Source organism: Calonectris borealis, chromosome 1, assembly GCF_964195595.1.
Source record: "Calonectris borealis chromosome 1, bCalBor7.hap1.2, whole genome shotgun sequence".
NCBI classification, from domain to species: domain Eukaryota; kingdom Metazoa; phylum Chordata; class Aves; order Procellariiformes; family Procellariidae; genus Calonectris; species Calonectris borealis.
The window spans coordinates 21,157,741-21,173,273 of NC_134312.1; the positions used below are offsets into that span (position 1 = coordinate 21,157,741).

At 33.9% G+C, this 15,533-nt stretch overlaps 1 protein-coding gene across 8 annotated transcripts in view; it reads right to left on the bottom strand.

The window, feature by feature from the left end:
- The window catches only part of BRD1 (bromodomain containing 1), a 64,582-nt gene that overhangs the window by 18,440 nt on the left and 30,609 nt on the right, over nt 1-15,533 (bottom strand). For 6 of the 8 annotated variants that reach the window (XM_075146223.1, XM_075146213.1, XM_075146204.1 and 3 more), the window contains 3 exons: nt 14,597-14,909; nt 13,524-13,784; nt 9,782-10,270 (listed from right to left, as the gene is read on the bottom strand). In XM_075146223.1, the coding sequence (XP_075002324.1) occupies nt 9,782-10,270; nt 13,524-13,784; nt 14,597-14,909 (1,063 nt within the window). Of the gene's footprint in view, nt 1-173; nt 355-9,781; nt 10,271-13,523; nt 13,785-14,596; nt 14,910-15,533 lie in introns of those variants that run through there. The other 2 variants (XM_075146241.1, XM_075146230.1) reach the window with 2 other exon arrangements.

Sequence of the window (15,533 nt, forward strand, 5' to 3'; positions counted from 1 at the left end):
CAGAGCATGTTCTGGGAGTAAGAACGCTGGGACTGGTAAAATCTGCGACCAATTTGTGTCACATATACTACAACATGTACAACTTTATAACTTACGGAAATGGGGCAATATATTGAATGAAGAGCATAGTTTCATATATGTCAAAGACTTCCTCCAAGAGTGTTCATTTTTTTTTTTTGTTTTAAGGATGGCTGGTGTCTCCAACATGATCCAAAATAATTACTTCAAATGTAATTGTCTTTCTGCGTTCCAAAATGATCATTTAATTGAATTCCATTCCATGTTGAGGATAACAGAAAATAATTAGGATCCAAAGAGATAAATACCCAGCATGATATTAGTTAATATGAGAACCTGGAAGACAGTGAAAAAGCCATTAAGTCTCTCTGAAAGGAAACAGAGCTTTCAAATAAATAAGCCATCCTTACAGCAGTGTCCAGAGACAGTGAGAATGATACAAGTGTTCCATGTATTCTAACACTAATACTCAACTAAAGTTTCAAAAGGGGCAAAACTAGATTAAGTTTCACTTTGATTCAGTCCTCTTTCTTGAAAAAGAAAATATATGCAAGTCATTGAAAGCACAGAATACAACCTCCACGATATGCATCAAGAACATGGTTTTGAAATGTGTCTAAAAATCCCTCCAGTAAGAGTAAGAAGGGGGATGACCCTAATTTAAGAGGATTTATACACACAGGTATGCACAGACAGGATAAAGGAATACTTTAAGGCAACAAATAATCAGAAGTTACTGTATTCTTAAATACACGAACCTTGAAAATGGGCGTATTGCAGCAATAGGAAGGCATCCATAAAGTTTTTAAAAAGTGAAACTTAGAGTAACCCTATGAATGTCTACTTCCAACTGTAAATTCTGGAGTGCAGTAAGAATATTAGACACAATCCTTCTTTTCAGAATACACATATGAATATCTGAGCAAAGTTTACAGTTCTCAAAACAGTCTTCAGTATGCAGACAAAATGGAAGCCAGTTACTCACAAAGATGATAAGGTTTGGAGTGAAGAGTCCCCTTGGAAATAAAGTTTTTAAAACTTGCTTAAAATTTGGTCATGGCCAAAGACAGCAAAGAATGCTCACTGTGAGCCCATGATGTGACACCTACACACTAAACAGCAGCAGTTTTCAAGATCCTAAACAGAAAAATTTCATCTTTGTCGGTTTAAGTAACACATAATGAATACAGTTTGGTGGCTCACCGAATAGTCAAAGTTTGATATGTTTCAAAAGAATGCTTAAGAATTCATCCTATAACTACTAATTTTCTTCAAAATCTGGGAATAAGAAGTGTCTCTGGCTAATCAGATGAGAGTCTGCTAAAACAGCTGAATCTGAATTGCACAACAGAAAGAAAAAATAATCAACATTTAATAACTACAACTTCCACAAGATAAGGATTGTCTGTTGCTCTGTGCACTACAACAATAGGATCAGTGTATTGTTCAAGACATTTTAAAATATACAAGTGGGAGGCAACACCAGTGAGGAGTTTGAAAACATTCCAGAAAAATCTAAAAGGAAAAAGGAGCATACAAGCAGAAACGTTTCTCAAAAAAACGTTTTACAACTTCTTCTAGAGAGTATCAGCTGTTCCACTGGTATAGAAAAGACTGATGACAGTAGCAGTACAGTAGAAAATGCCATTAAAAAGTGCAAGCACAAAACCTGAAGAATTTAAAACTAACTTTACAAATTGAAGTCTTTAGTCAGCTCTAGTTTATATGATTTATGACATGTAGAACATACACAGATGATTGTAAAATACAAGATTTAAGTGCCTGAATCACACATAGATCAATCACACATAGATCATAGATTCAGGATCCAAGAAATAAATGACTATAGAAAGTCAGTAGTATTTAGGACCGTTTACTTCTAATTATCTTGGCAAAGACTACTTATGAGGATTTAAGATCACAGTCTTTTTTCAAACTTTTTTTCTGAATTATGCAGTAACGCAGTGAAGATCCTTTAGAAAAAATACTTTCTTACACATTTTCCATTTGAAGATTTCTATTTTCTCACCTACCAAATCCTGATATAAATTAAAAGAAAGAAAACTTAAAATTATTAAAAACTTAAATCAATAAAGATTATTTTCGTTCTCAACTTACATAATGAAAAAGTGTGATAATTATCTGCCAATATATTGCATCAAAAACCTAGTGCCTAGCAGTCTTTCAGAGCAGTCCAGCAGGACCTACAAAGGCAGGCTATTCCATTTCCTAAATGGAACTAACTTCTTTCTCTTAAGTTACTATGTAAAGGATTTTATACAGAGCTTTTACCAACACATTTTTTTTCTTCTTTGAAAGTAAATGTTTCCCTGTAATTGTGAGAATATATTGCTGGGCATGGCATCCAAAGAAAAGGAAAAAGATGGACAGGTGAACTTCAGAGCTCTTTTATGTAAGCATGTCCAGCAATCCTACTCTATTAAAAGGAAACAAATCATTTACCATTTATTTGCCTTTTACAGCTATTTAGAAAAATCGGTTCTTAATTTGTGCCTCATTCTAGGACAGGGAACAGAAACTGAAACTGAAGTTGCCATCTGAAAGAAAGATGAAGGCAGAAATGTTTACCAGAGATCTGCCATTCCCAAGATGACATGCAGGACAACACAGCAAACTGTAAGTCTTGAGCTAGCCAGTTACTTCATTAAGTTACACAGCTGCATTTTTGGACCTAATTTTCCAGGCCTTTTGTACCTTGAGAGGTATTTCACACAGATAGATGAAAACTTCAAGTGATTCAGTATAAAAGATCCAGTGCGTACTAAAGGCATGGAACAGCCTCCTACTATGTAAGCTTGCACTGTACTTGAATAAGTGCATGATCTGAATCCTTTTAGAGACTATAACACCACAGTAAAAATTTATTCCAGCCTAGCAAAAATTAACAGTGCTTGCAATCCTAAGATTGTCTTCCCGGCTTCAACGGAAGGAGCTGCAAAGACAAAACAACATGTTTCACTGCTCATGCAGTCAACCTGACAGCACTTGAAGCATCATCAGGTGAAGATAATTAAGAGCTATTAAACACCAACCCAGCTTTGCTATTTTTAGGCAGCACTGAACACAAAGAGTTAAAATAAGGCCGACTCACATATTCACATCTTTGTATCTAATCAGATGAATCTATAGTATGTTTTTTTTCCCCTCAGATCTTAAATACTTGATCTTCAACAAAAAAACATTTTTATAGAACTCAGGAGTACTTAGCCATTCTTACCAGCTGAAGGTTAGTTCTCAACACCTGCTTTCGTTTGCATTTTTTTTCCAATGACGTTGTTAGAAAGTAATTTCTGAATGACAGCTGTATTAGTACAGCTGGGAGGGGAAAAGGGAAAAGTAAAGGAAGAAAAGAGGAAAAAAAGGAAGGAGGAGAGAAAGGAAAATGAAAGTGGGGGGGATCACTACCATGTTAGGATAGCATGGCCTGACAAAGTCCAAGTGACTAAACACTGTTTTGGTACCAACAAAATAAAAGCAACTTCATTCCAAGTATTTTACCTATTCTTGAGTAATACATGTTTCTTTGTATGGGATACCTTCTAATGTGTACATTTTGTCTACACACACTGAAGAAACTATGGGTACTACAATGGGAAACACAGAAGAGCGCTATTAATTAAAAATGTCCCGAAATATTTGACTGCATGTATGATACAGTAAAAAAGTACATACTGCCATAATTACTCTTTATGGAGGACCTCCCTCTATGCATGCATGTAACTACATAATCTATTCTCATCTAGGGGGAAAAAAGGGGAAAGGGAAAAAAAACCAAAACATAAACAAACCTCCACACAAACCTTTTCTGAGAGACATTCATCTTGCAGTCAATCATACTGTGGGAATTGTCTCCCTCTCTCTCCACTCATAGTAGAATGAGCCCTAAGTCACCTGTATTTTTGACTTCCAGGTTCAGTGCCCGAAGTTAGTGTTGGAGTCACTGGATTCATTTTTATGATCATCCACCTCTTAAATCAGACCTGTAGGCGAGTATGTAGGGGTTGGACTAGATGACCTTTAAAGGTCCCTCCCAACCCAAACTATTCTATGATGTTCCAAACAGGTCAAACATTATGGTGATTTGATCAACTCTGGTACCTTCTGTACCTGAAACAAGGGACTTCACGATATCCAAGCCTGTGAATTTGAAGGCAGGTCATCTATACTCAGCCCCAACATCACGGCAAGTATGTTCTTAATTTATAAGCATAGTGTGGATCTCCAAATTCACTGTTTTTTTAGTACCTTCAATAAATCCCACAGTTTTCTGTTTACCATCTGCACCACATAGAGAAATTAGTGTTAAACGCCACAAAGGAAGCACATAGGGTACTATGACATTTTATTTTTTAGAAAGCCAAACCTGGGCCAAGAAATGAGCTAAGCATTCCAAAAAAATGAAATGCCAGAATACAGCTCCACAATTCCTACAGCATCAAGAAAAACAGAAGGGCATCTAGAAATATTTTTTTATTATTACAGAAGATTCAGTTATACTGATCTTAGAAAACACAGCAATTGTAAGTTGGGTGCTAATAATTAATAATTTTGGTAGTGTTCTAGTCAAACTTCACTTTCTCAGGCTCTTTGGTACTTATGGGCTGCTATGCAGCCTGGTTTTATCCTGACAACTCAGCAGTTGAGCTCCTGTAGTCCCCGTGTCTCTATACTGACAAATTTAACATGCCAGGGGATAATTCCTTTTAGGCCTCTACAATCTCCAATGCTTTGCTTGTTTGCATATATACCTTAAAACGTTTTATGTTTTGAAACTTCCTGAAGGCAGACAGCTGAAGTTTTTGGACATCACTAAGTGCTTAAATAACTAAATTTCACACCAGATTTTACAGGAAACAATCGCTATGCATCTAAAGAAAAAAAGAAAACAAAAAGAATGGTTTTCATTCAAAATATAAGGTCTCTGGATCTGTCAGTAGTCAAATTACTGCATTTTACTCGTGAATATATGTATACACTATCATTCCTATCTATGTTAACCAGATGAGTAATTATGCCAATTTGTTTTTTCATTGAGCATCCTCTAGTTTAGTTTGTTATTTACTTAGAGGATATAAGTTATGTTGTTAGATACGCATGTTTTACTTTCATTTCTTCCTTTCAGAGAATGGTAACTGAATGCTGCACATATCAAGCTTCACTTTTAATCAAATTGGCCTGTGCTTCAGAGAGTCAAAGATTTATTGGAAATCAAGTATTGAAGAAATCAAAAAATAACCTGTGTTCCATTTTACCGCAGATAGAATCTCTGTCCTTATTACACCAAATAAAATTAAGTAAAAGTGGTCATAGTTACAATATTAAATTGTATCAAATGCAAGTGGAATTCATATATAGGTTACTTGCAGACAGTTCTTAAGTGCTGTCAAACATTTTGTAGCAATCGGGCAGAAACAAAGTCAGCCCAACATTTACTAATAGATTTAATAAGGTATAATTATGTTTGTTGTATATTGACAACTGCATGCAAAGTATATATTAAGAAATTATAAATTCCCCCGTCCCCCAAAAAGCCTTGTGCTTTTTACTGTGTTAAATACTGTAACTCAGCGATCCATGTTATAAATATTTGTTTACATCCGTTTCAGTGCCTTGAGAAAATCTGTGTAGCTTGAAGCAAGAATAATAAGTAAATGATAAGTTTCACTGAAATTTTTTATTACTGCTATCTAGCCAAGAAATAATAGAAAACCAACATACTGCACTATAATAATCACTATTTGCGATCCTATTTCTATGGTGAGTTAAAGTGACTGCTTTAGGATAGTATATTCTAAATACTTAGTTTCTAACTAAAATAGAGGGTACCAACACAGTAACTGTGAATTACTATCTTAAATTTATGAAAGCTTAAAGGTAACTGATAAAATCCAGAACAACATGAAAATTTAATGTGAACCTAGTCTAGCATTTTACAATGCTCAAAAGGTATCTTAAAACAGTAATTTGTACCAGGAATTTATCTTACCTATACACAACTGATAGAGGCAAATTTTTCTCAGGTGTAATAATTGCACCAACTAATTTCCTGACGAAAAGGATTAATCTTTGTGACAAAAGAGCAAGGTAAGTATACAATGGATATTTTGAAAAGGTCATTGAACTTGTCACAGTTAAGATTTGACATGCCTGAACTTCAAGAATCATACATCAATCTCTGATGTGACCAAAATTTCCTAAGTGAAAACAACCTATCTTCTTTTTGAAATTACTAGATACCATATGAAGCAAAATCAAGATATATCAAGTATATATAGGAAATTTTTAAACACATCTCTCCACTAAGTAGTTGTCAGTTTCCACATAGCAACTATGGAGAAAGATATGCTATATATGTAAGTGATAACCCCCTACTAGAACACTATGTAATTAAAATTTAAGGTTACATTACACTATTGCTTCGTATTTTTTAAAGAAAGATTCACATATAAAGGGAGGTCAGAGTATTAAAATAAACTGCTTTCAGTCCTCTTTGAAGGTTCAGCCATGTTGTACAATAGTTCCCTATTTCCGAAAAAAGCTAGTATTTCAATAATTATTTTGTATATGAAAACCGACAACATATGGGACACCATACTTACAAAGTAGTGTGCCAACGGATCCTGTATGCATGTGTCTTGAAACTAACTGGCAAGCACACCAACCTCAAATGTAATTCAAGAGAGCATAATAAAAGGCAGTCTAATGAGAATAATGAACCATCAGACAAAGTAGGTGTGGTTTTACTTAACTAGGTAAGCCTTAGAGTCTTCCTTTGAACTTCTTCGTATGAGAATACATGAGTGACATGAAAGGGGGAAACATTGAGGAGATTGAGTAGGTGAGGGAGAAAACAAGGCATCCTTAAGTAATGGCAAAATCCCCACATTGGTTATGAATAGGTAAGGAAGAAACAAGATGTGATAGTGCAGCTTTCAATCACTTAAAAATTTCAATGCTTTGTATATTAAGCAAAGTCCTTTTTAATTACTTTTTTCCTACATCTGCTAGAATTGATGATATTGAACATTCATACCAGTCAAAGAAAACTGCAATAATAATTCAACTTCAGTGATTGCTCATGAAGTTGCTAACTCACAAGAACACATGTAAGAAGCCTGAAGCATGCCTTTTCTATCATGGTATGGCTTTGGAGGGAAAGGCTCACGTTTGCTGAATTCTTTTGAATAAAAACATTTTTTACCAGCAGCGTGAAATTAAAATATTGTAAAAAATATCCAAATAGAAAAAAATTATATTATTGTATACATCATCTCATTTATTTTTATCAGAACACAGACATCTGCACAAATTGACACCAGCTTGCATATGCAAAAGTAAAACAATTCAACTGTTTTTAAATCTTGGAAAGCATCTGAGGTTTGTGCTGGTTTCCTGCTGAATTGTAGCTCAAAATAGCTGCCAATTGCAAATTGCTTAAATTAGTGTGGAGACACAACTTTGAAAATAACATGAGGAATAAAATCTCCAACATGAAAGCAAAATGTTTGGTTGCAAATGGAAAAAGAATCACACAAAAAAGATTTGATAAGCTGACACATCTGTATGAACTATATACGCTTAAAAAAACACGTACTATTAAAGAATAACTTCAGAACACCTTCAGGTGAATTTCATTTGGCTAAAACATTTCAATTCACATACACAGCCTCTTCTTGAACAAACAAATAAAAAGTTTAAATATATATGCCCCCTAAGTATTAGTTCTACATAAATTTAGTTTTGTGCTTATCTTCATTAACTTCAAGAAGAGGCTACAGAATTTTATTTAAAAAAAATAAACCTTTTGGATTTTATTCCTGTTACTAGCCTACATATTGTATATAAAAAAAAGTAGAAATTCTGAAATGGGAAGAGTACTAAAATTAGAAGAAAGTATCCATAATTGTTTGGGTTGGTTTTTTTTTTTTCTTGTTTTGAAGCTAATCAAAAGCATATTTGCCCCACATACACCTAACTTCACAGAGAGAAAAGGAACAAAATGGCAGATTTAATTTAAAAGTATTTAGAAATCTGCTGGGGGCGTTTTTTGGTCAAGAATTAAGTCAGTGTTCCTATATAAAAAAAACATTTTTTCCCCAAAGAAACAATTCACAATGTTTAAGATAAAAATTTCAAGGAGTTAGCACTAATTCCTGGTGTGATCTAGCACAAAATGATTGACTGTGCATGTGATAAAATGCAATCTGTATAAAGGTACATCATGAAATTATCTAGATTAAAGACTGGTAAATTGGAATATTTGGAAACGAAAGCTTCTCATATCATTAATGAAGATTAACTCATTTTTATCATCACACTACCTTCACGTGATTCCTACTTCAGAACTAAAGTACATAGAGTACTATGTGGTCTTTCCAAGCCATTATGAAAAGGAATGGAAAGTGGGGCTTTCCAAAGAGGCGAAACAAACAAAGAAATAAAAATATAAACAAAAAGACTGACCCCCCACCCCAATACCAAATCTTACTTATCATTTTCTTATGCTACGATTCCAGCATTAGAATAATTTTCCTCCTCACTTGATCATCAAAAAAAAAAAACACACAACCAAAACCAAAAAAAACCCAAAACCCTCAAAAAACCCAAACTAAACCAAACCAAACCAACAAACCCCAAAAAAACCCCAACCAAAAAACCAACCAAAACAAAACAATACAAAACCAAACAAAAAAATACAACCAACCAACCCTCCACCCCCTCAAACCACAAAAAAACCCCACAAAAAACACAAACAGCTTTTGGAGCACATCTTCACAATAAATGTTCAAATTAAATTCCTATACCTTTCATTCAAAGACACAAAAAAACACATGCTGTTTTCATACCTGCATATGGGTTATCAACATGACAATGAAACAGAGTATTTATTTCAAAGATAATATAAAAGTCATAGCAATGGCCATAGATAACGTTAAGAAAATACACTTAATAATAATTTCCTTATGCTGCTGTTGTTCCTCAAGGAGGGTTTTATTCGAACTTCTCCGATAAACAGAACTACGGTTCACTAAGAAAAGATGTAATTAATGTCTTCAGCTGTACTGCACCAACATATCAAGACAACATTTTTTTTATGTTCTTTAGAGAAGTCTCATTAAGAGCGTAATCTTACACTTAGATTCTTCAACTTCATTTACTTAAAGTGCACAGACTAAAGAAAAGAAACACAGGAAATGTCATTTTACTTGAGGATTTTAACACTTCCATAAAATACATGGGTATACAAAGCACCTCATACAGAGTCACCAGTTTCATAACATGACAATATGCTTCGAGTAACACTACAGCAAAATGAAGTCACACATGGAACATGTATTTTCCATGCTCCTCCTTGTAAGAGTTCTGGTTTTGGCACCATATATGAAGTTTCCATGTAATTTAATATTTAAAAAAAAGCAGCTGATTCACCTTTCCTATTGGTTGCAACAAAAGGAAATAAAAAACAGCTTAAAAAAAAAATCACCCACCCATACATGTAGACTTAAAGATTCCATTGCTAAAGTGAAAACTGTGAAAAAGTAAAACTTGGTTCACTAAGTCTAATTGTATAGGGCCAACACAAAAGTGAATCAGTAATTTTTTGAACTGCAACTACTCAACTACGAGGGAAAACTGTTCAAGTGCTAAAATCTGAAGACCAACAATTACATGTATGTCAAAAAATTAAAAAATATGTTAACTTTCGAGATCCATCCATTCAAATAAGTTTTGTAATATTTACCTGTATCCAAGCGCTTTACAGGGGACTCATCATCAACCTCAGAATCTCCACATGCACTCCTTGATCTTTTCCTTGGGTGCAGAAGTGTCTCCAACCTTGGAAGGACTACAGACAAAAAGGTTTTGGTCCCTAGCTGTGGAGAAGTTGGCTGGGTTTCAGTGTTCTTTGCAGACTTTTGGGGGCTTATACTTTTCGATTTGCAGAAGAGAATGGATGTACGTCTGTTTACATCAGTTGATGACTCAGCTACGGCAGAAACAGTCGACTCATTGAGATTACTGTCAAGTAAGTGTTCTGGAGTGTGTCCATTTATTTCTTTCTGAATGGAAGTGCTATATAATTCATTATCAAATTTTACTCTTTTGTAAAGCTTACTCTGCTCTGGATTGAGTTCTACTGGTTTGAGGGTTGGTGGTTCTGAATTAGTCTCCAAGTTTGAAGGAAGAGGTAATGCATCTGATGGTTCAAGTTTAGGGGGAGATTTATCTCCTGAAAAAATTATAAATAGAGTGTGATTTTTGAAAACCTGTAGTTATAAAGTCTATTATAAAACTCACTATAAATGTGCAGCCCACCAAATAAATTGTTGTTTGGAAACAAAGCATAACATTTTAAAAACAAACCTTATCTAGCAACAATTTGTCCTAGTTAGTAGTTCCTACTTTTATACTGGGAATGTAACAGGGATAGAAAAGTAGGTGTTTATAGTTGGTGTTAACATTTTACACCTGGATAAATATTTTTTACTTCTCATGCAGTTATGTTAGTTTCATTAACTAAAAATTAAGAAATCTATTTTTTTAAATAGAAAGTTGGGGTGGTGGACAATTATCTGTTAAATGCAATTACACTGCCATTCAAGTAAAATTTTTGATAATATACATTTTTATCTATTTCACCTTATTGTATTCACCTTACCTGCCTAAGACAAATTTTATCAGACAAGCATTTTTAAAAAAAAGGATTTGTAACCTGATCTACTAGAGTGAGCTAAAATGTGTTATAAAATTTACAGAAAAGCAAGATTTGCAAAGCTGTTTTACAGTTGTGGCTAGAAGTTTCATCTACCAAAAAGAAAACGAAATAAAAAAGGGGGAGGAAAAAAACCACCCCACCCCCAAAGTCTTGCAGCTTGACTAGCCACTAGTTGGCAAATACACACTTGACAATGCAGACTTGATAGGAGAAATCAGAAAAACCACCCTCTACCATTTTTTCTTCCTTCCCTGCCCCCCCCCTTTTTTTAAAAAAAAAAAAACAAAACCATGATCATGTCCCAGTCAATTACAGTAATTCCATGCTGGGAAAAGACAACAGAGATGTAGCTGTGAGCATATAAAACTAGTTTCAGTTTTTCATCCCAAGTGATGGTAAAAAAAATAAACATTGTTCTATTGCAGCATTCCCAAATACAAGTAGAAGGACTTCCTACCCCATAATTATCAACTCAAAAAGACGTTAAAACCTTCTTTACAGCTTCCGTAAGAATCTTTTAAAATATAAATTAATAAGAAGAAAGAAGATGCTTATTCTAGAGTAACTGTATGAGACCAATGTAATATTTATGCTATCACATGAAATTTTAAAATTTAGTTTATTTTTCTATGCCACCTGAAAAAAAGGTATAAAACCCCAAGGGTTTAAGCCCAGTATCTGCCATGGATTATATATTATCTCTATATTGTTTTGGTTTTGGCTTAGCAATGCTTACTTGGAAATCAATGACTTCTAAGGGCAGAAAAATCTCTGCCCCATTGTTTAAGGTTTAACCAAACAATAGCATAGTTCATATATTGTTAAAATAAAATGTGACTATGCTCACATCCTTTGAAGGCATACAAGTATTAGAACTAGTAAATAATATTTCCGGAAGACATTTAGAATGAAATTTACAGTTAGATAAGCACATTTAAAGTACCACCAATTAAAAAAGCATGTACTTTAGAATGTCCAAGGTTTGTGAACAAATTCTGATTTTCTTACAATTAATTAGAAAATCTTCACAAAAAGATTTAAGCACAGAAAAACACCTGGGAGCTATTTAGACACTAAAACCTAAATTTCATGGGGTTATGCTGGTACCATATTTTTCACATGATCAGAAACTGAAAACAGAACTGCGAGGGGGTAATTCACAGCTCTTCTAAAGTCAGCTCCTGTAGAGATCCTGGGCACAGGATTCTACTACTTTCCTCATCTTTCTTTTTGGCAATTTGTTTTCTTTACTCCCCTAAGTACCTTCCATTTCAGAATGGAAATTTGAACTAGTGACTATTACTTTTCACTAGATCAGAATTGTAACAACAATGCCAATCAACTCTGGATCATGCTTTTCATCATGCTTTTTTTAAAAAGCGTACTGTAAATATAAGAAAACAGCTACTGCTCACTTTTGGACTCTTTTTGCACAACAGCTGCAGTGAAAGGCTGTGCCATAAAAATGTTAAGCTACAAGTAAAAAAAGTTAGTGTATTCATTATCTGCCAGAAACTACATTCCTGAAGAACTATATTCAGTAGCATCACCACTTGAAGGTTAAAAAAAAAAAAAATTTAAAAAAAAAAATTAAACATTTTAAGAATACTTAAACAGCCTCAGAATAAGCATGCTGATTCACGTACACTTTTCTAATACTGTTGTTCAAATCTCATGCAAGTTATGTTTGAGAAGCATTCTCAGTCACACTAAGAATTAAACACCAAGTTGCTGTTTGAATGGCAGTTAAGGACAGTCATTCTATTGACTTCACCTTTCAAAAATTTTGATAGCACCAAGCTGCACCAGACACAGACTGTTTTATTTATTACTATGCTTCCACTTTCCCTTGAGCTCTTTCCTCCTCCCATGCAATGCACTTATGCAAAATGAGACACATCTCTAACTCTCCTAAACAAAAATAGGTTAGCTTTTTAGAGAAGAGCTGATCGTGAAACAAACTCAATAGAACTTTTTTTTTTTTTTTAAAGAGACTAGATTTTCTTCGCATCATTTAAAATAAGCAATAAAGACCTCAGTAACTGACTTAAAAGCTAAAAAAGTAAATACGGTATTCAACTGAAATATAAAGTTAGGTCTTTCTAGTATGCTGCTCTCATTGAAATCAATGGGAATTAGCCAAGAGTAGATGCAGTTCTGAGACTAATGTTTTGAGGAGGAAGAGAAGCGCAAGGGGAAGGGCTGGTTAGATATGGCTGACTTGATTCTACAATATGAAGTTTGTTAAGTCCTATCAATAGTCAGCTTTATTTAAAAAAAATAAAAAAAATAATAAAAAAAAAAAGAACCCCAACCCAAACCTACCCTCCACCCTCCCCAGAGTCTGGAGTAGAGAATAAAAAAAGCGACAAAAGACAGTACAACGGCCAGAGTTTTCAGCACCATTGACCTAGGCTCACATGATCCCTAATACATATTTTGGCATTTAAGTGGATTTTCGAAAGCACAAAGATGTTTTCCACTCAGGCATTTCCAATTCCTTTTCGTGTAAGACTGTTTGTACTTTCATTTCTTAACAGCTAAATTTTTTAAAAAGCCTTGCTACTGTGAAAAATAATGGAGGGAGGTTTTGTTTAAAAAGATCATTCTCATATTCTTAAAATATCTGTTGTGATTAAGTGGCTATTTGTCCATTTAAAAATTAAATATAATATTCATTTATTATACTCTTTAATTCACATGACTAAAGCACCTGACTGAAGAGGTTCAGAGCAGTACTGATTTAAACGTGGTTTAAAAACCTTACCTTCTTCTTCTCCATCTTGTTCTAATGCTGCACTTTCTTCTTCAAAACTTCCAATACCTGATTCTATTTGAGGAGCTTGGTTGTGTTGCTGACTTAGTTTGTTCCGAATAATGCTGATTTCTTTCTTTAACAGCTTTGCTCTTTTGCTCCTTGACCCACTGGATTTCATTGCACAGGTGAGATCAAGTTTTTCCAGCAACTCTCTCAGCTGTTCTTCCAAGGACATATGCGCTCTGTTTGCAGGATTCAGTAACCTATCCACTGAAGTCAAAATACGTACAATTGAAAATGTGTTAATGCTTCTGAGAATATTTCCCAGAATAATAATATCAACAGGAGGAAAAAAAAAAAAATTCACTTGCCAGAATTAAAAAAAAAGTCATCAAAAAGCTACTTAGATTACAGTCTTAGTAGCTTCACCATTACCAGTGAAGAAATGTTGAAATGAATTCCTACTATATAATTACTGTTCTTCTTGATCAGCATTTTGCTCAAGAAAACTAAGTAGTAGAGCAAAGAATTAAAAGGTCAGAAGGAAGGCATAATTAATCCTTCCCACCCTAATAGGTTATTTCCTTCTTATCAAAGAGAAGGGCAAGATTACGGTTATAAAAGAAATGTGTTAATTATTCTCCTTTACTGCCAAAATGTCAGAAAACTGGTATGTAAGTCAAAAGAATTCATTTTAATTCCTAGTATTACAAACATGCTTACTTTTTTAATTCAGTAGGTTATTTAAGAATATGCTTAAGTTTATGCACACTGGTAGTCATCTTCCATGACTTACAAGCATATACGATCACATGAAACAAAGCGCTCAATTTAAAAACTTTTTTCATGTATCTTGTTAAACTATGCTCTGGCATTCTCAAAATCAGAATCTGGATAACACTGTTTTCTAACAACAGATCTAGTAGAATAGAAACACTTGAATTTTTCAAGCAATGTTTTTAAAGCAGGGGGAGGATCTAGTCAGCAAACTGAACAGCAACAACCTTAAACATCTGTATGGAATGTACACACTATGTGTAATGAAAAATGCAACTTTTACAAATAATCCAAAAACATCTTACCATCTTCCCAAGAGAAAGGCTGGGGTGACTCAAGTTTAGGCCGCTCAGGTAAGTGCATTCCAGTTTCATTATTATAACCGATTCCTTCAGCATCTCGCCTAGCTTGCCTGAGAACGACACCTCCTTGATCTCTCAACCGCACTGCAGCTCTATAGAAAATTGTATCTTTTGCATTGTATTTCATACAGTTATCTATGATAAGATTGAAGTCTTCTTCAAACTCACTGAGATTTTTATAACCTTGAGCATCTAACCGTTTTCGCATGGTAGAGAAATCCATAGGATGTTTAATATGATCCAAATAGTCTGGAACCTTTGAATAAAAATTTAAAACACAAATGGGTAAAATTATCTTATTACAGACAAAGTAACATTAGCTATTAACTGATCCACATTTTTAACATATTTTGTAACAACTCAAATTAAGAACTTCAAAATGTAGCTTAGAATTGCACATCTTGATACTGCAAACATTTACATGCCAACAGCAGTTTACACATTACAAGATTCTGCATCTTAGGTAACAAGTTGGAGCTCTACTAACAGATGCTGAAACTATATGTTTTTAGAATTCTGTGCTTTTATGTACATATTATATGTGTATTTATGCATATGCATACTTATAAATGTATATGTACACATATGTATAATATATACAAGTGTATGTAGTATATGCACATGTGTATATATATACAATTTATATAGACATGTATACATGTGTACATGTTATACACATGTATAAATGTGTTGTATATGTACGTATGCACACACATACACACACACATACACTCTATGTGGTTTCCCACTGAATGAAAAGGAATTTCACCTGCAAGTAAGAACACAGTATCCACATTTCAATTTTTAAGACACCCTTTGAGTTTACTTTATCAAATAATCTTATTGCAAAAGATCAATATGTACCCATGTTATTCCATAC